The 23249-nt window shown below is 39.8% G+C and overlaps 4 protein-coding genes across 4 annotated transcripts; 1 reads left to right on the top strand and 3 right to left on the bottom strand.

The window, feature by feature from the left end:
- The first annotated feature begins 14810 nt into the window (after positions 1 to 14810).
- LOC119553957 lies at positions 14811 to 16634 on the top strand. The gene is made up of 2 exons (XM_037864650.1): positions 14811 to 15481; positions 16032 to 16634. The coding sequence occupies exons 1-2, from the start codon at positions 14894 to 14896 to the stop codon at positions 16350 to 16352; spliced, it is 909 nt and encodes a 302-aa protein (XP_037720578.1). The 5' UTR covers positions 14811 to 14893; the 3' UTR covers positions 16353 to 16634.
- Positions 16635 to 18395: 1761 nt separating this feature from the next.
- Positions 18396 to 20109, bottom strand: LOC119554476 (insulin-like growth factor-binding protein complex acid labile subunit). The gene is made up of 2 exons (XM_037865392.1): positions 19495 to 20109; positions 18396 to 19437 (listed from the first exon to the last, which is right to left on the bottom strand). Exons 1-2 carry the CDS (start codon positions 20107 to 20109, stop codon positions 18448 to 18450), a joined length of 1605 nt encoding a protein of 534 aa, XP_037721320.1. The 3' UTR covers positions 18396 to 18447.
- Positions 20110 to 20628: 519 nt separating this feature from the next.
- Positions 20629 to 21800, bottom strand: LOC119554139 (phospholipid scramblase 1-like). Its single transcript, XM_037864917.1, has 3 exons — positions 21212 to 21800; positions 20930 to 21085; positions 20629 to 20810 (listed from the first exon to the last, which is right to left on the bottom strand). The coding sequence occupies exons 1-3, from the start codon at positions 21647 to 21649 to the stop codon at positions 20790 to 20792; spliced, it is 615 nt and encodes a 204-aa protein (XP_037720845.1). The 5' UTR covers positions 21650 to 21800; the 3' UTR covers positions 20629 to 20789.
- A 96-nt stretch (positions 21801 to 21896) lies between these two features.
- Positions 21897 to 23119, bottom strand: LOC119554138 (phospholipid scramblase 1-like). Its single transcript, XM_037864916.1, has 3 exons — positions 22330 to 23119; positions 22046 to 22201; positions 21897 to 21981 (listed from the first exon to the last, which is right to left on the bottom strand). Exons 1-3 carry the CDS (start codon positions 22756 to 22758, stop codon positions 21934 to 21936), a joined length of 633 nt encoding a protein of 210 aa, XP_037720844.1. The 5' UTR covers positions 22759 to 23119; the 3' UTR covers positions 21897 to 21933.
- Between the last annotated feature and the right edge of the window lie 130 nt (positions 23120 to 23249).

Raw genomic sequence — 23249 nt, 5'->3', positions numbered from 1 at the left:
CCTGGGATGCCCTCCAAACACGTAGCCACACATAAATATTTTCGCCACCTGGAGTTGCGAATCGCAGAGTGCTATATTAATATTGATTTATTCAGTCATCGTTCCGCACCCTAACCCCATTCCGCATTCTGCCCATTCCGGCCCCGATCCGATCGAAGAGTATTATGCATATATATCCCAGGTGCTAATTTCTGCTTCTGTCCAACGGACCAGCCCAATCCATTCCCGAAGTGAAATCGCAATGGGGCAGGTGGGGAAAAATGGGTAAATACGCTTTATAGAAATACATCCGATGATAAATTGAGGTGTAATTAATTCGATTCGCCCTGGCTGACTGACGTTTCATTTTCAGTGTCCGGGACGAGGAAAATTGACAGTCACTGCACTGACACTCAAAGTCCGAGCTTTCCCACATACTTGGGAAAATTGTTCGACGTCGACTGGGGGGCAGCGACGTCGACTGAGGCAGCGACGTCGACCGCGGCAGCGACGGTAAACTCCAACAGTAAAACGTGTTCTACTCGTTTATGGCCAACACCACTGCCATGGCCGCTTCTTCTTGGGCAAAAGTTGTTTTTACTGTAGTGTAGCTGTCTATAACTTTCTTCTTGGCCAACTGGAGCCGCTGCCAGCCAAGTTAACTGGCTGTACGGCATAGTAAAGTCTCTCTCTGTTAACAGGTCAGTGGAGTTTTCTTAAACTTCCAACTTAGCCCGCTGCCGAAAGACAGAAACCGAAACCGAGTGTCTGCAGAATGTTACGAAATTTTATGTAATGTGCCGAAAAAAAATCAAAAAACAAAAAATATGTAGTAAAAACAATCTGAAGAAAACAAAGCTCTGCTCAGTGAACAATGGCTAAACTTTCATTTCAAGGCAACAAACAGCACTCTTCGGTTGGCCAAACTTTAACTATTTCTGAGGGGAAGTCAAGCCCCGAGGCAAGTTCAAAAAGCATATAATTTTACATTTTAATGGCATAATACACTTTGACGTTTGCTCGGTTTTTGGGGTCACCCAGGTGGCCAGAAAAAAAGAAACAATCAGATCAACACTTGGTCTGCCCCTTTCTCCCAGGACCAATCAAAATCCTGCTTCTGCTAAATATTTCAGGGTTATTTTCCTGCTCAATTTGACTAATTAATTTCTGGCCAACTTGCTAGGCTTTAGTTGCTTGGTGTGGGAATGCCAAAAGTTTTTCCGGTTTATTAATTTTGGTTGCACTTGTTGTTGCTTGGCATTTTAGTTTTCCGAGAATGCTGCCACCCGCTGAAAATCGTTGTCGGCGATTGGCAGTTCTAATTGAGAGTTTTCTCGCCTATTCGGCGCTAGATTCTGCGATTAATTATACATGTCAAGAGTTTTAGCGATTCGGGGCTTAGTTTTAATTTGTATATGGCCAAATACGAAAACAACTCTCCGGGGAGTGGGTAAACTCGACTAGGTTGTTATATTAATGAGTTTTTGTTAGGAAATGGAAACTAAATTATTATTTGATTTATTATTTTTAAGAGGAATTTTAATAATGCTTCTACTTTGTCTATTGGAAAAAATGTAACCTCAAATATGAAAATATAGAAATATAAATAAATGTCACTTGAAGTGTTACGAATTAAGAAATGTGCATACAAATTGCATCTTTAAAACACTAAAAAAATTAAACATATACCATTGTAAATATTTTTTTACCTCCCAAAGTAGAAGAGCACACCTGGGTACTTAAAATATTATTCCAATTTTACTAAGGTCATAAACTCCAGTTAAAGATTAATTCTCGTCTTTTATGTAATGGTATCAAACTTTTAATCCTCTTAAATTTGTGTAAAAGTAGCCACTTCTCTCTTTCACAGCTTTTCCCTTAGCCTTTCTCCTCTTTAACTCCTATCAGCTTATCACTAATTGCCCCATCGCGGTCCTTAACCGCTTTTCGTCCATGGAACTCCTTATTAACCCAATGATGCCCCCGCCCAGAGTTTCGACCACCGCCACGTACATTGTTCATTTAACGCTCGTTATTGTTCCGGCGCTCATTCAGGCAATCCAATTATCCTCACTAACCGACCTCCGCCGACAATTAAAGGCATGGAATTATTTGATTACCAACGTTTTGTCGCTGTCTCGAACGAATTTCGCTTTTCACGAGCACGAATTTTCTTGGCTTTTCCTTAACCGAAGCCCAAACTCCACGTGTGGCTGGCTGTGAGTATTTGTGGTATTGGTATTATGGCTGTTATAGGTGAGATTATGCATGAAAGCGCCGCTGTGTGCTTGGAATAATCAAGGCTGCCACTTTTTCAGGGGCGTGGTAAAAAAAGGGGGAGGCTGCTCCACACGCGCGCCAACTGTCAATAAATTGAGAGAGTGATTGGGGGAGGGGTGGATTTCCAGCCACCCCCTCCTTTCTGTCACAAAAACTAATCGATTTTCAAAAGCGGCTTATAGTTAGTGGCTAATATGGCTGCTGTTGCCGCCAATGTTGCTGCCGTGCCAATTGGTGTTGCTGCTGTGCGTACTAATGAAATGCAAAGTGCGTGCCGCTAATTTCGCTTTGTTTAAAGTGAATATATATGTTGTACGAAACATGCATGTCGCCGCAGCCAAAGCCAAAGGGAAACCATTGGACATTGCCGGGACTTGTATTTGGATTTGCGTTTGACGCCGTTGAATTTCATTTGCGCATTACATTCAATTTTTTCCAGCTGCCCTGCAATGTGGCTGCCTTTTGGTTTCGTTTTTATTTCTTTATGAATTCATTCACGTACCGCGCACAATAGGCAACTCAACTCGAACCCTCTTGACCGTTAAGTTCCTGCACGGGGAAAAATTATAAGGCCGTTGAAATACCAGGAAAATGGAGTATTACATATTTGAAAGGGTATTATTAATAGATATAACCTACCAGTGATGTTAACTGGAAATAAATGGGATTATCTATTCCATTTTATTAATCTTAATATTATGTAGTTGATGGTCCTAACATCTGGTACTATTAGATCATAGTTAGTCTTAATATTGTGCAGGCTATCATATGTTTATGTTTTTTGTAACGATTAGCATACCCAATATAATGGGTTTCATAAATTTAGATAAATATCTAGAGCATGGCACCCATCGTTAAACTGTCTCCATTAATAATTTGCATATCTTCTACTAATGTTACTACTTTTTTTCTTGTAAAACTATAATCTAACAGTTCAGTTAGACAGAAAGTTCAGTTCTCTTAAATAAATATTTGCATTTGAAGCACTGTGTCCCGAGAACGCGCATTATGTATGCTACCATTTGCTACCAATCTATTTCAACTCACTTGGTTACGGAAATAGATCTTTAAAAGTATGTTGTATTTACTGATAGGACATGAAAAATAGACAACTGCAGGTATATATTTTTTCCGAGTGCCTCCAGCCTCATTTCGCATTCAATAAGCGAACGCATCCATCCATCGAACGAAAGCCAAGACAACCGAGGCAATTTCAATACAAGCGAACAAAATCAACGGCGGCAACGACGGCAACAAGAAATGGTAAATGAAAGTGCCCTCAAAAGGTTTTCTAAATTTGTACCTCCAAGTGCGCGAAGAAGAGTTTTTTCCAATTCCGTTTTTATTTTTTTCCGTTTTTACTCCGGCTTTTTTTTGAGGTTGGGCTTAATTGTGTCGCAGTGCAGTGAGTGACTGAATGAATGACGATTGAGCGATTGAGGGACTGGCTGCAAAGAGAACTCGCCGGCTTTCAATTAGCGAAAGTCCGATATGCATATGAAGCTGGTTCTACCCAAATCGGAGTGGGCGACACAGAAGACCAGAAAGAAAAAGCTGTCATCATCCGGGGATCGTTAAAACGCCATCTAATGAGCTGCTTATGCCTAGTTTTACTTTCAGGCTAGCGGCTTCTGCTTCTTCTCCAGGGCCAATAACCAATGGCCAAGGCCTATTCAAAGTTGGACAAGAGACAAGTGGCACACTGCGAAAAATTTAGGAAATTAATCTTAGTATTCTGAGAAATTCAAGTGATAAGTTAAAAATGGGAACCTCAAAAGTATCTATGATATATTATTCTACAAAATATTAATTATGTACAAATTACAAATATTTATATAAGTTGAACTTTGTAGGCCAATAACTTAATATGAAGATAAAATAAAAAGTAGAAGTTTGGAGCGTTTGCTCCTGTTCATCGAAGTAAGAAATAAGGCTTCATGAAACCCATGTTGATAAGTTCTGCTCAATTTTTTTACTCGAAGAATAAGGTTTATTTTACTGAATGTCCCAGCAATAGATAACTTAATTTAAGTAGAATATATTTTTTTATAGATCTGGAACCTAAGATTAGTGTAAAACGACTGAAAAGTTCGCTGTTTCTCTAAGCACTTAACCATTTCAAATTTTTACTAATAATTTAATTGTAATTTTTCTCGAAATATGAGTATTTTAAATATTAAATAAATAAATAATGATAAGGTATCGAAGGTCCCTGCATAAATTGGGTTAATACGAAGGGAAATTTCTCTCAGTGCACCCAACTGAGAGCGGAATTCAGCTCTCGCACAGGAAGGGAAAGCTGCCGACGTTGCTGAGCATCCGAGTGTGTGTGCCTCGGTCTTGTTTTACGGCTCCAAAGAAAAGCAAAAGTCTGAGGCACATTATGGCCAGAAATTGACATTCTTTGCCGTCCCGCCCCGCCCCCTGAGCCGCCCGCCCCTTGGCCGACAATCCGCCGGCAGCATCAGCAACACATCGACAACAATTCGAACAACAAAATAAGAGAAGAAAAAAATACCGAAAAAAAAACTGGCTCCAGGCACTTTCTCTTTCTTTCACTGGCGATAACGGATGGCTAAAGGGGGCAGGGGTGTTACCAAAAGGGGGTGGCCAAAAAGGCGGGGGGCAACAACCAAAAGGGAAGCACACACAATCATCGACAAACAGCCACAACAAATAGAAAAACAACATGGGCAATCGGAGTAAATAGACCAATTGCTCTTGTTGTTGCCCCAAAGCAATTTATAATTTATTTATGCCGCTAACACACACACACACGCACACACACACAGAAACAGGCGTTTCATCTTGGTAATTGACACTTTAAGGCATTGAAATGTGGGCGTGGCCCACAAGTGACAACTACATTAACAAAATACCATTTACGCTCATAAAACTGTCAAATTGAAGTGTCGACTTGGCCAACACGCAACATCACAGAGATGATGAGGAGGTTGCTGGGGGAGGGGAAAGGGGAGGGGGTCTTGGCCAAATCAACGTCACTCCAAACTCACATGGAGATGGCTGTGAAAATCGCTCAGCTCAGCCAAAAGTTGAAATTTATCTCCCCGGGCATTTTAATGTTAGTGGAGTATGTGTAATGGTGAGATGGCTTTAATAGATAGTCAGATAAATTGTGAAATTGATTTTAAATTTAAATTAAATCTTTTTGACCAAGATGAATGAAAAGAACCTGGAAAAAGGACAAAAGTGGAATACCTAATAAGTCGTAAAACATTTTCAAATTAGTTAACACACCAACTGGACATTTTATATTTATTTGGCCAAAAAATGTTCTAATTAATTAGGGAGAAATGTATGAGGACCTTATAATGTTGACATTACGAACCAAAAAACTAGAATATTATATTAGCAACTTATCAAACTATTAATCTTATTTCCACTTGTTATTTACTAATTTTTTTTTCGCTTTTTCCTAGTTTATTTTTTTTCTTAATAAATAAGTTAGCTATGGGTATAAAAAAATTTATGGCAGCTTACTGTACACTATCCGATCTTAATTAAAAATAGTTTCTATTCCGATTGATTATATTTCAAAAGTTTTAAGAAATGCAAGTAAAAGCTAAAAAGTTTTAATCTTACAACATTCATTTAAAGGAATCAGAAACTTGTAATTCTCTTCTTGGTTAGCAAAGAAAATCCCTTCGAGTTAACTTTGCAAAGACTACAATGATTGGCACGCTTTGAAACATTGCATATTACACACAGACGGTTTCCGCTTGCCAAGCAAAAGTTTAATTGGTATCTTTCATCTCTTGTTGAGCCATAAAACTTGCTTCTGTATTGAATTTCCCCCCAAAAACACTTTATATAAGTATAAGCCCTCCCCTACCTTTTATTTATTTGTTTCATATCAGCTTCTCGAGCACAGAAACAAGCTAGCCAAATATTTTATTACAACATTTATTGGAAACAATGAACCAGACATTTAATATAACTTGGCCATAGTTCACGCATATAACTTTCTCCCTTATCAAACATCGCAAATTTCTCAAATAAAGTCGAAAATTTGGCATTTACTATGTGTCAGACGGCGGGGAATGTGAAGTTTTGTGGAATTCCAGTGCGACTTATGATGACTAATTTAATGTTTTCGCTTTAACAACCAATTTAGTCACAAGATGTTGAACAAAAATCAATGCAAACGTCTGTATTCGCTAATGAAACCGCAAGTTTTCGGTAGCCGAACTTTGTGGGGGTAAACTGGATTGCGTTTCCAATCAATAAATCAGCACAGCTTCAGCTTCAGCCCATCGAAGGCTTCCCAACACCCTTGTCCCTTATCAAATTCAATCAGAAAACGTAATAAATATGCAAATTTCGGCCTGGTCGTGTAAAATTACTGGTACATGGGAGATTTTCGATTATCCTGCAGATAGGTGGGTCATTGTGCTCCACCGAAAATAATACCTCTGATGCGAATTTAATGGCCATATGGCGGAGAGATTTTAGTTTGCCATCAAACTATTGTTATAGAAAAACGTGACTCAGCTGGCTGCACATTGCGCAATGGTAGAAATTCGTCGGGCTTCATTGAATTATGCAAGCCAGTGCAGAGGCACTTAACACATACGTTTAATTAAAGGCACTTTCTTTTCACACATCCGACTTTTGGCGCACAGTTTGTTTTCAGTGTTGCGTGTGCTGGGCATTAAATAATGTCGTTTGAATTAACACCCAGCGGCGGTGGCATTAGCATAAGTTGTAGCCTACTCTCGGGCGAAAGGTGAAAAAATAAACTTCGGAAGGGGAAATTCAGGAAAAATCTGTGAAAATTGGGTAGGACGTTTTGACGTTGGCATGGCCACTCGATGTCTGTCTCGGCCGCGTTGTTAATAATGTAAATATTTGCCGGGCATTTCGGGGTGCTTAAAAACACCCAGCGCACACACACAAATCTGTGCCCTAAGGACCATAAATACAGGCAACCTGAGCCCCGATTTTTATTTCGAAGCGAGAAATTTAATTTGCATTCGAAATGCAAATTCTCGCTTTGCCCAACTTGACAGCTGCTTGGGTCTGTTCATTTCGGTGTTTTCTTCTAATTGGATGACTCTGGTTTTGGTCAGTTGCATTTCACAAACGAAACTAGAACCTGTTCGGGAGCAGGAAAGTCGGAGTGGAAGTCGGATGTGAATACGGGGCAAGTGAAAGGTTTCGGGCAAATGTCTGAAATCAAATGTCAAATCCACATTGACTTGACGTCTAGTGAACCGGGCCTAACCTTGCAGACCCCAGCAGACCTGCTGTCGGCCCGATTCCTCTCTAGATGCACTAAAAGAAAATAGGGAATATGTATTTTGTTTAATATTACCATTAACATTTATTGAGAAATTTGTATCTTCAGTTAATTTTTAATGATAATGTCATGGGCTTTTTATTCATTATTCACTCTTTTAATAAAGTATATTATTAATATATAAGTATTTCCCTTGCTTATTCAAAGAAAATGTAACCTTATGATGCTTAAATTCAGTACTAGATAGATTCCATGTCTAACATATTTATTTTTTTACCCGAGTAAGTGATAAAAGGTATAATATTATTAATAGTTCCATAGATAATAAAACCATTTTTACAAATTTACAATAATAAGAGTATATATACTTACAATAATTTGATAATAATAATTATTAGAAAACAATTTAAGATTACATTATACAAAAAATACTAAAATATTTAAATATAATTTAAGCATATTTGAATGACTTGTCTGCTTTTAAGATAAAATGGCTTTAATAAAATTGGAAATGTATAAACAAAGAACAATTATAAATACAGAAAGAATGCAATTTCAAGATTTTTAATAATAAATATAATTTTTATACATAGAACCGATAAGTCAATAATAACAGAAAAATCGTTTAATTGCTATAAATAGTATTCAATCATATTTTTTGTGTGGGGAACATATCAATGCTCATTAATTTTCTGCTACCCTCCTCACTTTTCCCAGTGCAGCAATCTCTTTTACCTGTGTCTTTGCCAAGTCTTTTCCTTACGCTTCTCTGGCTGCTTATTGCCTGGGGGCTAAGCTGAGATCTTTGAGGATTTGTTTGTTGGCCTGTCTTGGTCCTGGCTGGTCCTTTCTGCTTTCCATCCCGTGGTCTGCTGGCCGCAAAGGAAACCCAACTTCCGGACGCAAATTCGATTTTCGTCGCATTTTTTTGTTGATTCCAATTCAATTTTCCCGGCGTTTAAGCACGGTAAACAATAATTAGATGTGCCCACTGTACTGTGCGGTACTATAGATATATATGCATGTCTGGGCATCTGTGAAATGGAGCTTGGCCCTCGGTCCTCAGGTTCCCTCGACAAATGCAGCCTGTTTTGCGGTGGAGCCTGCGGTTTTTGCCCGACCGCATCTTTAACGATGAGATTTTGGTCAGGGCACTTCGATTTGCGCAAAGTGCAGATTCAGTAAAATTAAATTGGATTTCCATTGTGACGAACTGGACAGCAGGCCAGAGAAATTTGCGGTCACTCGCCTGGCATATCTTTCACTTTCAGGGGCGGGGAGAACCTTGGACCTTGGAATCTTCGACTGTTCCAGTTCGCCCCCCCTTCTCCAAACACTAACTCGGGTTCAACTTGCTGCTGGCCAGTTGAACTAATGTTTTTTTAAACGCTGCCATTGTCGGTGGCTCGTGGCTATATGTACATATATATAGTTATATATATATCGGGGAAGTAGGGAAGTTGGGAAGCAGCACAATGGGAACATCGATGGGGATTTGCGGTCGGAACTCTGCGGGATATCACAATGGATGAATGGATTTATAAACCATTGTGCATTAAAGATAATAATTGTTGGATAGAAAAATTGTTGCAACTTGGCAGTGAGAAATTTGTTATTTTTTGCTTGACTTAAAAAAGTTTATTGGGTTTTAGTGCGTCACAACAATTTTTCGTATTAAATAGAAGCAAAATATTTATTATTTAGTTAGATATTATACCCATAAAAAAGTTCCAAAAAAAAGTACATAGTACCTCAATAAAAGCCCACATCATTTCTCCCCATTGAAGCACTTAATTCCCTTCGATAAGTAATTGTAAAATATTATTCTTTTGAAATAAGCCCGTGGCGCTTATTTCCATCGCCCTTTGAGTACTTGAGTGTGGCATTCATTTTGCGACAGGCCATTCTTTAATGATTATTCCTGCAGCCCCATTTCACTTATCGATAATCGCCCTATTGTGCCCGATAGGCAGCGGCTCCTTGTGGAATTGAGCAATTGCATGGAAACGCAATTATTCGGTGTATTCACTTTGAGAAATTCCCGCGCTCCGTCTGTCTGGCTCCCAATCGCCCAATACCAATCCCAATCATAATTATTATTGATCGCATTTCAATTTATTGATGCGTTTTTTTAATATTTTTTATCCTTTAGCGTCCAAGCTGGCCATATTGTCAACGCATCGCGTTTGTATTGTTGATGATTTTTCAAATGCGCTTAATGACACCGGGACTGATTCTCCTGCTTCGGCTGGCTTTTCCCACTTTCTGACTCGCTTTTCCGCTCTTATATGCACCCTACCTCATATCATTTATCTTGGGCACTCAGGGAAATTATAAGGTATTTAAATAATATTTATGTGAAATCGAAATAAATAAATAAATAAATGTAAATAAATATGTAAATAAAATACAAATATTACCACATTTTACTGTTTTATGCCCAATTTAATTTAAAATTCCCATCACAGCTTATTTAATATTCTAAATTATTCGTTTTCCCCTGTGCATCTCATTTCCCCTTAAAACAGTTGGCTGCTGATTGAAGCTTCTCGCAATGCATATGAAATGGTAATTACGCATACGCCGCGTTGTTCCAGCGGAAAACGGGAAGTCAGCCGGGAATGAAATCGAAGTGCCAGCGCCACTTATTGCCGCCCATTTATCTTATTAATAGCTCCGAGCCGGTGGCACAATTTATCAAGCGACTAAAAAACCCGAATTTACTTAGCTTTGTACTGCCATGCTGCTTTTGTCATTTCTATAATCGACTTGAAGACTCGTTGGCATCGACTTGGCCCAATGTCCTCGAAGTCCTGGAGGAGCAACGAGTTTTGACAGTCGCCTTTGGTCTAGACAATGTAATTGTCGACAGCAGCAAATCGAGTATCCACCCGGGAGTGGGATTTCAGGACCTCCTAATGGCTTTTGTGGCGGTAAATCAACTGAGTCGGCATAAATCACCATGACCAAGGATCCCGATTCATATGTTGCGGCTTTTAAATCACAAGGTGTCAGGCTGGAAAAATACACCCCAGTCTATTTTTGATGAGGGTAAAAGTGAAAGTAAAAGTGGAACTATGGCAAACAAATGGGAATACTAAGGGGGGGCAATCGGAATGTTGGACTAACCAGGACACAGGTCACAGGTTGGTTTGTTTATTTATTTATTTGAAGTGTCCGACCAGTCGGCCGACCACTTGTCACCGACTTGATTTATAAACATTTGCATATCACAGGAGTCTTCTATTTTTATAGCCCCCCGCTCTGCAGTATCCTTTCGCTCACTTTATTGTTGCCCAATTAGGCGGAGCCATAAATTCAGGCTGGATTCAGGGGGAGGAGGCCAAGGAAAACAAACTTCTGCAGTGCCGTTAATTAAAAAGTTTTTTAACAAGTTAATTGAAATAGATCTCGATTGGAGTTTTTATTGATATTTGGCTGACGTTTGGCATTTGCCGCTTGCGAAACGGAACGAAGCGAAACTAAATAATTAGTTTGCTGGCCTCTTTTGGGGCAAACTTTCTGTGCCACTTGAAGCTCGAAAGCCCGAAGTTGGTGGCAGTGGAGCGGCGTTTTGGCCAAGGAGCCAAACTGTTTGCCAACAACTCGAGCACCAGCCACTCACTCGTCGGGGCAAAACTTAACACATTATGAGTCCCGGGCTTTGACTTTCTCCCCTTTAAAAATAAAAAAAAAAAATCGGAAAAAAGGAGGAAAACCAATGCATTTGACATTTACGCCGGAGCAACAGCTGCTACATAAATTAAAAAATGTACCAAGCAGGCCCAAAGCCAAAGCCAATACAAATAAAATAGCAATAACAACCGTGACAGGAGCAACTTGTATTTGAGGGGACCTCTGGCCCCCTTAACCCCCCCTGCCACACCGCCTCTTGAGCCCCCGGGAGAGCCGGGCATAAATAATATGTACAAAAGAAAGTTTTTGTCAAAGCGCCCCAAGTGGCACTCGCAGCTCACCCTTTTTCCAGATAAGTCTGCCGAACGCGATTGGGGGACCCAGTCAGGAAATCAATAATGATTTGGCCTAGCCATCGGCTGAAAAACGGATGCAGTCCATCTGGTCCATCGCAGACTGTTTTATGCCCTTTTCATTGCAGCTAACTTGTATTCCTAACTATTTGGTAATTTTATTAAAACCGGTTTTATAGTTTGCTAACCTGTTGCTTGATAAACTCAAGGATAACCTAGGTAAATGTTCGTCTACCTTTAAAAATAAGCTTCTTTGGAGGTAAACACACGCTCATCGGCCACGTAAAGGGATTAAGTGGTATAGAATTAAGTTTAAACGTTTGAAAAAGACCTTTACAAATATAATGGCATTTTTTTAATGTCATAACTTGTTTTGTAATTTAGTACAATTAATGTACACAGCAAATATTTAACTAAGAGTAGAAAACTTTTTGTATTTCTATAAAAAACGCAATTAACTCCAACTTTTAAAATTCGTGGTGAATATGTTTTAGAGATAGGAAACTATGTTGTCAATTTCAGAAAGTATCTTATACAAAAACATACACAGCAATAAGGCACCTCAAATTAAGAGCTTTAATTTCATTTGCAATTTTTGTGTTTAAGTAAATTCCTGTGACTCCCGGCTCGATTTCCTGGAATTCCGAACTCCAGTTCCGACTTTTTAAGCCCGAATTCCGACGGACTTTTGCACCTCTTTGAATTTCCCCTGCAAGTACTTCCCGTGAAGCGGATCCTTTCACACTGAGCCTGTCACCCGGCGATGCGATACATTCCCCTTTCGAAGATGAAATGACAACCTGGGCGGACAATATGTCCGGGAGTCATTAAAAAGTTGCCACAATCCCCGCGGTAAGGGTAAAATTAAGCGAGCCATTTGAATGGCAACCATGGCGACAACGTCGAGAGCAAAAGACTTGGACGGTCATCAAAGTAAAGTGTTTTCCAACTTTTCTTTTCTCTGGTTTTCCTCCTGATGCTGCTGCTTTTCCCTGTATTTTCTCGGTTTCTTTTTTTTTGTTGCTGCCTGTATTGGATTGTTCTGAAACTTTGCGCAGCTGCTCCTGCGGCGCTTGTTATTGTTGTTATTTACTATTAAAGTTGGCAGGATCGTAAACAGCTTGCGGCAGAGGGGGGTTGGGGGAAATCAAGGGGGGGGCAGATAGTTGCCCCTTTGAAACGGCCCTGGTGATTGCCAATTGGCAATTGGCAATTGGACTATTGGCTTTGCAGGCTGCAATTTCGCAATTTCCGGCTCCATGTGGGCTTAGCTTTATTACCAATTAAAGTTATTCAATTGCCGCGCAAAAGTTAAAAGGTTGCACTAATTTCATTTCCCCCCGAAAAACCCAAAAAACCAGTAAATACGCAATGCACATACATATCTATTTTATGCCACCGTTTATTGTTTGGCCCAGAAATAACAGCAACTGCTGGTTGTGGGCTTTTGCATGTTTAATGCATCTAATCAACATTAAGCCATGTTTTGGCAGGGAATGTGGTCGTCACTGCTCCCCCCAAAACACCCCCTCTGTTCCATTGTGTTCGTGGGTCAACCGCTACCACCGCCCCCCAAAGCCCCAAAAAGATACAAAATTCAGTTGCAGATACATCTCTGTTGTTGCCGCTGTTGCTGTCACATTTACATAATTTCATTTGCAACACATGCTGGGCATTTCTCCAGCCCCCCAACGCCCTCGGCAAATTATTACACGCTTTTATTAACAAAAATTATGCTCGACTGTTGATTTGCAGCGTCATCGGAGTGGTCGTGGTTCCCTATCCTTTTGCCCCCGAGTCCGCATGAATATTCATCACGTAATATCAGGGGCCTATAAATAGATGCATCCTGGCAGCGGGATTCGGGAGCAGGATTCAGGAGGTGGTCACAGGATCAGGGAGCAACGGCCGCAGGCTCTTCCATTAATTAAGTTCTGATTTTTTCTTCTTTATTTGCTTTTCTGCACGGGCATAGTGCGTAGAGGATGGACAGAGGCGGGGAAAATATGAATTAAAGAGGGATATATTTCCATGTATATATATGTATAAATTTGGATTAAAAAACCTTAAATGTATAAAGGATTTTATTTGTGATCTCATCTACTGAGTTATATATATAATCTGATTTGCAGATTGGCATACAAAATGCATTGACTTGAATAGTTAATGAAGATGTAAAGTGTATCAACAAAAAGAAAACAATAATTTAGTGCATAGTCGGGGTCAATATATGTCAAATGATTTATTTATTTTCAGACAAAGAAAACCCATTAAGCCTTTTATTTGCTAAATGTTGTTGCCTGTAAAATATTTCTTTAAAATCTATAGAAATTGAAAATGTTTTAATTTAATAAAATATGAAACTAAAAGTGATGAAATCGAGATCTTATATTCAAGAACCCCTTTTATTTAACCTCTGACCAAAGAGAGGATAGCAGCGATGACGATGCCAATGACAGCGATACACGAGCCACTCAATCTTGTTGAGTAAGCGCCACTAATTTGTTTTTAAGGTCAGCTTGGTCACTACGACCACCCAGCTTCTCCACCCACCGCCCACCACTTTGCATACTTTATTGACCGCATCAAGGATATGGTTGTGTGTGTATGTGCGTGTGTGTCGGCCAGGAGCCCAACCACAAATACGCTTTTAAGAGGCATTTCCAGGACGAAGGCAGCATCACTGGTGACCTGGTGCAGCTTCTATCCCACAGACTTGCCCTGCAATTTGGCTATTAAAAATCATTAGCAGTTGGGAATTTACCCCCTTCAGGGCAAATTTGAGGTGTGTGCCCTCTTTCGGAGCAGTTTCTCATCTGCATGCAACATTGTGGCAGCTGCATACTTTGTGGCACTACGGCCAGGCATTTTCATTAAAACGAGGAGGGCGAAAATGCCAAAACTGGAAACAAAGATCTTAACGTCCTGGTAATAAGAAGTTATTCTTTGCTCCAGGCTTTACGAACATTGGAGAAATTGACGACCTGTTAAAATAGTGTGGCATGAAAAATAAATTAAAGCTATTCTTACTATTCATATTATTAATAGACTCTTAACGAAGTTTATGTTTGGCTTGTGAAAAGGATTCAATACTTAAAATTAAAGTTTATAAATTTTAGACGAAAAAAATATTGGTTTTTGTTATAAACTAAGATTTACGAAAGAAATTGTATGCTACTATCAATACTCTAATATTTTAAGATTTATAAAATATATTATATTTTAAATATAATATGTACGGAATAGGTTTTATACTAATATCTATTTTTCAAAGTAGTCCCTGACTTTTTGGTTTTTTTCCTTGGAAGAAATACATTCCTCAATTTCACACATATTACACAGATAGTAATAGACTAACATAGAAGCTCAGTAAACGCAAATAAAAATGGACTGCAAGGCTCCTGGACTTCCTGAATTTGAGAGTGGCACAGAGCTGACCCACTGCAGCATCTCCGCTCTGGACGACACCTCGATCCAGGAGGAGAACTCTACCTCGGATTTGGAATTGTCAAAGGCCTTTGATAAGCTGGAGAATATGAAGCAGCGGGCGTTGTATTTGAGGAGTCTTCTTATTCGCCCCTTGCAGTCGAATAAAACCGATTGCAATCCAGAGATGGACCAGATGAAATTGGAAATCGAGCTGGGCGGATCGGAGAATAACGAAATGAGGGAGGTTCAGCAGGAAACCGCTCGGGCTTACCAGCAGATCGACGAAGTGGGTCGCCGGCTCAAGGACTCCAAGGAAAGTCTGACCAGACTGGACCAGAAGGTCCAGAGAAACATTCGATGCGCCAGGAAGCTGGCCAAGCGGCTGCTCGAGGTGCCCAAGTGGCAGGAGGAGCTGAAGCACCACACGGGTCTGTGCCTGGAGCGGTACAGTGACCTCGACATTTCCCGGGGCAACTACCTCGAGTACAGTGACAACTATGTGAGACGCACCCAAACTAACATGAAGTACTGTTGCGCTTCAAAGGTAGGTTTTTGAACCATATAAACAACAAAGTACATATAATATAACATTTTATAATTTAATTATTTTATATTTCTACTAGTTTATGAATTTCTTAACATTTTTTTTAAGTTTTAGCTAAAATAAAAACAAGTACAAAAAGTAAAGAGAAATTTAGTAACATACAATTTTGACAACGATTTCTGAAATTACTTATCCAATTTTAATGTTTTCTATAGTTAGAAACCCTTTTCTTAATGCTACATGGTATAATACATTTTATAAAATCTTTAAAATATTTTGTAATTTAGGAAAGACTTTTTCTATCTAGAAAAAAAAAGTTTCCACGATTTTGAAATTAATTTTATACTTCTGCAAGTATTTCTAATAATACTAATATGTGTATAACAATGATTTAAAATGTTAAAAAAAAGTTTCTACAATTTATAAAGAATTGTATATCATTATTTTTGAACGAAAGTATTTTATCATTTATAAACAAATACCATTTGTGGGAATATTTTTTTAAATAACTATTAAAATTCCTTTAAATTTATATTAATCCCATCATAAGGTTCCCGTTGTTTGCTACAAGCGGGACTACACCGACTTGCAGAACGCCTTGTGTAGGACCCGGAAATTGCTGCTGCACTGCCACGACACCCTGGTGAAGCACACCCAGCATCTGGAGGAAGCCATGACCTCGGAAATGGACAAAAAGCTGCTTCCATCGATCTCGGAGATGTCGCTGCTGCTGGAGCAGAACAGCCAGGTGAGCAAGCTCAGGAGGTCCAGTGTGAAGGTCCGACGATCCTTCAAGTTCGCCTGGGCTGCTCCTCTGCCAAAGCAGGAGAAACACTGGCTGTCCATCAAGGATTCCGAAAGAGATAATTAAAAGTGCAGCCAACCGCAGAAATGCCAATGTTTGTAATTTGAAGTGCAATCTAGTTACGCATTTTTTGGTGGCCATAATGCGCCTACTGACAGGCCGAATAAAACACACAATGACCGGGCTAATTGTGCCAAAAATGTTTTGGCAAATATTTTGTTAACAAATTTTGTGGCCATTTGAGCCACAGAAATGCAATTAGCCGTGAACGTAATTAACCAAACAAAATGTAAATGCCAGTGCAGTGGCCACTACAACTAAAATTAAAAAAGAAAAGTGAATTCATAACCACCTGGCGGATGTGCGCAAAATTTGAATTTGAATTTGAATTTATTTTAGAGAATATAACGCAGTCGATGGAGGGGTTGTGATCTGGGGGAAATTGATGGCCAGCATGTCTGTGACACCTCGGTGGAGCTTCAATTTAGGTTGACAAGGGTTCCGAATTTCGATGGCCTGGGGAATTTCCCCAGGGAGGGAGCAACAGGTTTTATCATGAACGGAACTCCTGCCATCCTGAAATTTCAGTTGTCAAATTGGGCAAACAATAGGCGGAGCCAAGTTTGTTGCCAAATTAATTGAAAGGGGCGCTGTCCGCAGGACTCCTTTTGGGTTTCCTTTCCCCGAAGCCTTCACCTTTCACCTTTCACCTGAAACCAAAAATTTAATTTAATTACTGGTCTCCGAGTGTTCGTGGCGCTTTAAGTCCTCGCAGGAACAACACTTTTATGGCAGCTGTTGAGCAAGGATACGCCGTGTTACGCCCTTTATGGCCGTAATTGCGCATTGACTGCACATGTCCTGGTTGCCAACTTCCCGGGTCCATTGTCCTTTTGTTGCCCGTTTGCATACCTGGAATACTTGTGCTCGACTTGCTCTGACCCTGCGGCCTATTCATATAGTTGAATGCAAATTAGAGGGCCAAGTTACGGAGAGCCAAGACCTGGGAAACTTGTTTTGCAATGGTGAAACCCACCCATTCACAACTGCCTTATTATCCTTACACTGTCTCAGGATTTTCAGATTAATTTTCCAAGCACCTGCCAAACTTAGCCCATTTACTAGCCTCTACCATCCAATCCATCAATCAATCCATCGATTGCGGCTAGAACAAAAAAGTTTATCTGCAAACAAATTGAAAATTTTAATAAAAATTCTTGCGCTAAATTACGCTCAACAATCAAATCCCCACCTTCGGCATTCGGAATTCCCAAGCCCCCGTCATTGTCATTGTCCAACTGTTCGCCTAAGTGGTGTTAAGTATTTGAAAATCTCTGCTTCGGTTTTCTGCCCTTCCCTTCCCCGCCCATCGCATGCCTTCCGTTTTATTGTTTTACGACAGTTGGCCAAATACTTTGGCTAGCTAAAAGTTTTGCCCTCATGGTCATCCAATTGTCTGTGATTTACGGAGGCTTCTCCAAGGATCCTGCGGCGGACGTCCAGTTCCAGTCCAGTCCAGTCACTCAGCGGAGCGGAGCGGAACCCACAACAGAAACTGCACTCCAGCATTTAGTGGATATTGATTTATTGCCCCCCAACTAACTGGCGAGACAAATGCGTTCTAAAATCAGGAGTACGAATGAATTTTCTACCGTGATTTATCAGGAAAATATGTTTTAGGGCAGGATGACAAAAATATATAAAATTCATATTAAAGCCGATTTGATAAACATTCACATGAAAACCATACGATGGCCTTTACAAATCTGTGCACTGATAAAAGACTTAGCAAATACAGGAACTTTATTTTAAATGTAAATACTTTTCGCTCTGCGGTTTTTATTCATTCTGTATTCATAGAAATATTCAATTTTGACAACATATATTAATTTCAAGATATCTCTTTGTACATAAAAATATATGATAAAGATACTCAAATAAAATCAAGCCATGTAATATGTTTTGTATTAAGTATTTGAATTTTATTTTGTATTTATTTTAAACATATAATTCCATTTACTTTTCATTGAATTAAGTTACATTTTAGTCCTCATAAAGTCACAATCGAATCCGATTGAATGAAAGTTAGTATATATTCCAGTTCTTTTAAGACATTTTTTGGAAATAAAATTTTTATTGAAGGAGGTCATCTAAAGGTAAGTTAAATCTTCTCATAGCTTTCGACGATGCCCTGAGCCCTAACTTCTTGAAGGACCCTCGAACACTTATCCATAGGCGTGACCACGCAGAGGGGTTTCTTTCCACTGAAATAGGCACTGCTGGGACGGGCGTAGGCAACCTGATGTACATTCAACCAGGAGGTGATCTCGTCCAGGCATAGACACTGCCAGGGATTTCCCTCCAGACTGATGTGTTGCAATTGCCGAAGACTTTCCGAAGACTTCAGATCCGGCAAAAATGAGAGCCTATTGTTGTTGATCTCCAGGTGAGTGAGGCGCTCGAAGGTGTCCAGAACTTCAGTCTCGATCTCCTCCAGACGATTCTCGCCGATCGTGAGCCACTGCAATTTTCGGAGGGGTGCAAACATACGAAGATCCAGGCTGATCAACTTGTTCCTCCTTAGCCTGAGTTCCTTGATAAAGGGCAGAGAAGAAAGGGCCAGGGGATGCAGCTCCGCCATATAGTTGTTGCTCAAATCCAGATATGTAAGGTTACGAAGAATACTGCTCCCAAAGACCCCCATGCCCAACTTTTTGATGCTGTTTCTACTTAAATCCAATCTCTCCAAGGCCGTAAGATTGGCAAAGACTTCTTCGGGAAGAATCGTGATTTTGTTGCCCTGCAGCTGAAGGGATTGCAAGGAATTTAGACCCAAAAAAGTCCTCGGATGGATCCTGTTTATCTGGTTGAGCCACAGATTGAGGGTCCTTAGCTTACTGAGTCTGCAAAAAACGGAATCCTCCAGGACTTTTACATTATTCGAGCTGTAATCAAGCAACTCAAGCGGTGCTTCTTCTCCAGGAGCCATGAAAAGAGTTCTCTTGATCTCATATAGATTATTATTGGATACGTTTAAAACCCGCAGATTAGGCAGGGCATAAAATATTCCCATGTCCAGGGTCTCCAGCCAATTGCTATGCAGATGCAGTTCCTCCAATTTGGGCAATCCCCGCAGGCGACACCATTGAAACTGAGGGATATTTTAAGGTTATATCATGATTTCTAAGATACGCTATAAAGCACTTACATCTCTCACATTGTTGTTACTTATAGACAGATATCGCAGGTTTGCATTCTCACCCAGGGTTACGTTCTCCTGCTCGTTGGTGGTTAGATCCAGAAATACCAACCTTTTCAGATCCTTAAAGGCATCGGGTTCTATCTCCGCTATCAGGTTGTTGGAAAAGTTGGCATACTCCAGATTGGCCAAGCCACTCATCAGTTTCGCAGTAATGATCTGTATATCATTGAAGCTCACATCTATATTGATAAGTTGGGATTTGTTGGGAAAGTGCTGAGCCTGCATCTCCTCCAATTGGCAGTGGGTGAGATTCAGTTCCTGCAAGTGTTTAAAGTCCCGCAGTCCCCTTTCGCCCAGAGTTACGCCCCCGGTTTCAGATAGATCTAAATGCAAAAGCCTGGAGAGTCCTGGTAATTCCCCATCTTCGGCACTTTCAATTCCAGTGTGCTCATTCACCACCTTCACACTTGTCCAGTTTTCTCCTACATATCGACTCAGTTGCTCGAAGCTCTCGATTTCCCGACAGAGATGACTTCCTTTTCCCAGATCCTCGCACTCCTGCAGATCCTTGCCCAACACTCCGGACAGAAGCAGAGCGATCAGAATTCGCAACGCCTGCATTTTAGTAACTGAACTTAAGCCTTAACTTGAGCCGAGTGCACTGCGTTAATATGTGTTTATTTTTAATCAGGGCAAACTCGTTCTAGAGTTCTCTTGAGGAGCCGGTTTTGATGTCCAATAACCGAAATCAGCTGATGAGTTAGTGATGGTCTCAGTTAAATCGAACACAATGCTTTTCTCAGCTGAATTGTAACTTATCTATATATAATTATTTATTTAACCATCGTGGAATCGCACTATTGTACAATTTTATTGGTAAAAATAACATATAAAATAGACGTATAACAATATTGAGCTTATGTCAATGGGTTCAATGTTATGGGTTCATATTATTTCTGAACCTATACAACTTAAGAGATCGAAACTGCGGCTCCACCATGTGAAAAATATTTTATTTAAATTAGACCTCACTCGATTTAGCCATGTTATGCTATACATTCCCAGCTTGTAACGATTAGGAACAAGGAAATCGCTCTAGAGTTCAAACTTAAACCAATTTCAACCCTATAGTTGGGGTAATTTCTCAATCAGATTTACAATTTATTTTTAAGCAATGAACAAACACATACAGAATTTGGAAAACGCAGTCTTACTGAGTAGGTAAAACTTCTTTAGGTAAGTATAGACATATATAATAATATTTAATCACAATATTTCCAAGGGCTTCACTTATACGTCATTCATTCATGGAAAATAGCATCCTAAGGGTGAACAAGAATTTAATTTCAAAAAGGTTATAAGCTATTAACTATGAAGTAACAAGTCAAAAACTACAATGATACTTTTGAAAATTCTTTAAAAACATTAACAAAACACTTACTATGTAAAATACCGTGGCCAGAAAAAGCGCCTTGGTGCGTATATCAGCATCCTTAAACTCAACTCTAAAGTTGTCTGCATTTGTGAACGCTTCTTGAAAGAATCCGGCATATTTTTTTAGAATTTTGCCCACAACTTTATGTTTGGGATCCTCGATCTGCGGAAAATTAGGAACACATGGCTTACTGCTTTAATGCAAGAGTACATATAGAAGCTGATGATTCAGGGTCATCTTTTAAGCAAAGATAATGTACTTTAAAAGGGTAGACCCGCGGTAACTCACTTTAAATTTGTTGTCTTTAAAGGAGCTATAAGGTATGACCTTGTACAGGAGCGCTTCCTTGGGATCATGGATCTCCATGTGATCCCAGCAACAGCCCTCGTGGTACCTAACCCAACCGATCTTGTTTCCGGGTGGCACGAAGACGTCCACCTTGGGTCCCTCGCAACATTCGTGATGCTTGGCCTTGGACACGACCATGAGGTCCTTTTTCGAGGCGTTTATCACCCTGATCGTCATGTTATATTTGGATCCAAATTCACGTGTCCAAAATCCATTGTCCTGGACGGCGTAGAGAATCGGTTGGTCTTTCGGCGTACTCTTAACGGCATATCTTCGGTTACTAGAGAATCCCAAGAAAACCTCCCCATAGTCAACTTTCTGATAAATCATAACACTATCTAGGTTGACCAAGCAGTCCAGTCCCAGAGTCTCCGCCATCGCAGATGTTTGTATTTTCGGATCAACAAAGAAATAGTACAATACGAATAATTTTTTTGACCTTTCCTTCAAAGAACACTAGGCTCGCAACAAATTTTAAAAATATATTCCACTAAACTGACACCGATTTTTTTACAATTATTTTACCCTATGATATTTTAAGTAAAGACTCCATTTAAACATTATTTAAAATTTACACAACAATTCACAAAAGTTGTATAACGTAACCAAAAACAAGTTTAAGATATTCCATGTGCACGTTGTTTATTCATTTTTAACGATTATTACACAAGCATTTTTCGTGCAGCTGATCTTTCATAGAATAAGCCGTCCTGTTGGTAAAACAAAAAATAATACTCTATGCATTAACTAATTCAACTGATCTGAAATACTAACAAGGAAGAAGACGGTGCCAAGTAAGATCGTCTTTGTGCGATTATCCAAACCCTTGAAATTCACTCTAAAGTCATCGGCAGCTGTATACATTTCTTTGAATACTCCGCTAAATAACTTTTCGATTTGAGCTACTTCCTTTTTCTTAGCGTCGACCACCTGCGAAAGAGATATCTTAAGTGGCATATAAGAAGTAAACAGAATACCCAAGTAACTAAGATAGTTTTCTTTAGCTGCTTAAAGTAACGAGCAGGATGTTAAAAGTGAAAATGTATCAGAAAACCTACACTGTATAGATTGCCTCCTGAGCAACAGCCGCCCGGAGCATTGATAACGTACTCCACCTCCTTGTCCTTGGTTTTCAGGACGTGCAAAGTGCGGGGACAGTTCATGTGGTGCAGCTTGACGATGGCGATCATGTTTCCGGGTGGTGCGTATACCTCAATTCGGGGCTGCTTAAAGAAGGCGTCCGGCCTGGGCGAGTCCACGTGCATCAATTGAGTCATCCCCTTGGTCATGACCTTTATGGTGAAAAAATAATTTGGCCTAATTGTGCGATCCGCGAACTTATTATCCTGCACGGCATATAGCATCGGCTCCGCCGTCGGACTACTGCGAACGGCGTACTTTCTGTTGCTGCTGAAGCTGGTCAAGAACTCCATTACATCCACCTTCTGGTTGACTATGACACTGTCTAGGCTGGCCAGGCAGTCCATTGATAGATAATAAGCAGCTAAGTTTTATCAGATAAAAACTGGTAATTTATTTGAACAAACCAAAACGTTCTTCGACAAGTTCTTTTAAATTCCTGTCGAAGAGTTATCGTTCAAGGCCTGTTGATAGGGTGATCTAACATCTGAGTTTAAATTTCCCAACTAAACCATCTCATTCTCAAAGGCGCAACACAACAAATTAAAGGCTTGGAAATGTTGAAAAGAATTGCACATAATCCCTTAAAAAGGAAGTACTGATCCGCAAGATATTCATTTTGAAGTTCTTTGAATACCCATTATAATACATTAAAGGATTCTTTAAGACTGACTTTCGATTGAAATACTTAAAAAAACATTGGCGGGTGGACGTCTGGGGAAATGGCTTACGAGCATTATGGAAGCAATTTCGTTCTCCAAACTATACGTAAGATCTTACTCATAACATTTCATTATTTAATAAAATATTGTACATATGCTAAATAAATTAGATGCCA

This window comes from Drosophila subpulchrella, chromosome 3L (assembly GCF_014743375.2).
Source record: "Drosophila subpulchrella strain 33 F10 #4 breed RU33 chromosome 3L, RU_Dsub_v1.1 Primary Assembly, whole genome shotgun sequence".
In the NCBI taxonomy this organism is placed as follows: domain Eukaryota; kingdom Metazoa; phylum Arthropoda; class Insecta; order Diptera; family Drosophilidae; genus Drosophila; species Drosophila subpulchrella.
Note: the sequence above shows the minus strand (reverse complement) of the source record. Positions and strands in the feature narration are given on the sequence as shown.

Coding starts and splice junctions, on each gene's coding strand:
- LOC119554138 (XM_037864916.1), bottom strand. CDS start 22,758: ATGGACTGCCTGGCCAGCCTAGACAGTGTCATAGTCAACCAGAAGGTG. Junction 22,202..22,329: donor CAGGAGGCAATCTATACAGT/GTAGGTTTTCTG, acceptor TCTCTTTCGCAG/GTGGTCGACGCTAAGAAAAA. Junction 21,982..22,045: donor TTGGCACCGTCTTCTTCCTT/GTTAGTATTTCA, acceptor TTTTACCAACAG/GACGGCTTATTCTATGAAAG.
- LOC119554476 (XM_037865392.1), bottom strand. CDS start 20,109: ATGCAGGCGTTGCGAATTCTGATCGCTCTGCTTCTGTCCGGAGTGTTG. Junction 19,438..19,494: donor GTAACAACAATGTGAGAGAT/GTAAGTGCTTTA, acceptor AATATCCCTCAG/TTTCAATGGTGTCGCCTGCG.
- LOC119553957 (XM_037864650.1), top strand. CDS start 14,894: ATGGACTGCAAGGCTCCTGGACTTCCTGAATTTGAGAGTGGCACAGAG. Junction 15,482..16,031: donor AGTACTGTTGCGCTTCAAAG/GTAGGTTTTTGA, acceptor TCCCATCATAAG/GTTCCCGTTGTTTGCTACAA.
- LOC119554139 (XM_037864917.1), bottom strand. CDS start 21,649: ATGGCGGAGACTCTGGGACTGGACTGCTTGGTCAACCTAGATAGTGTT. Junction 21,086..21,211: donor TTAAAGACAACAAATTTAAA/GTGAGTTACCGC, acceptor AATTTTCCGCAG/ATCGAGGATCCCAAACATAA. Junction 20,811..20,929: donor TGGCCACGGTATTTTACATA/GTAAGTGTTTTG, acceptor GTTCACCCTTAG/GATGCTATTTTCCATGAATG.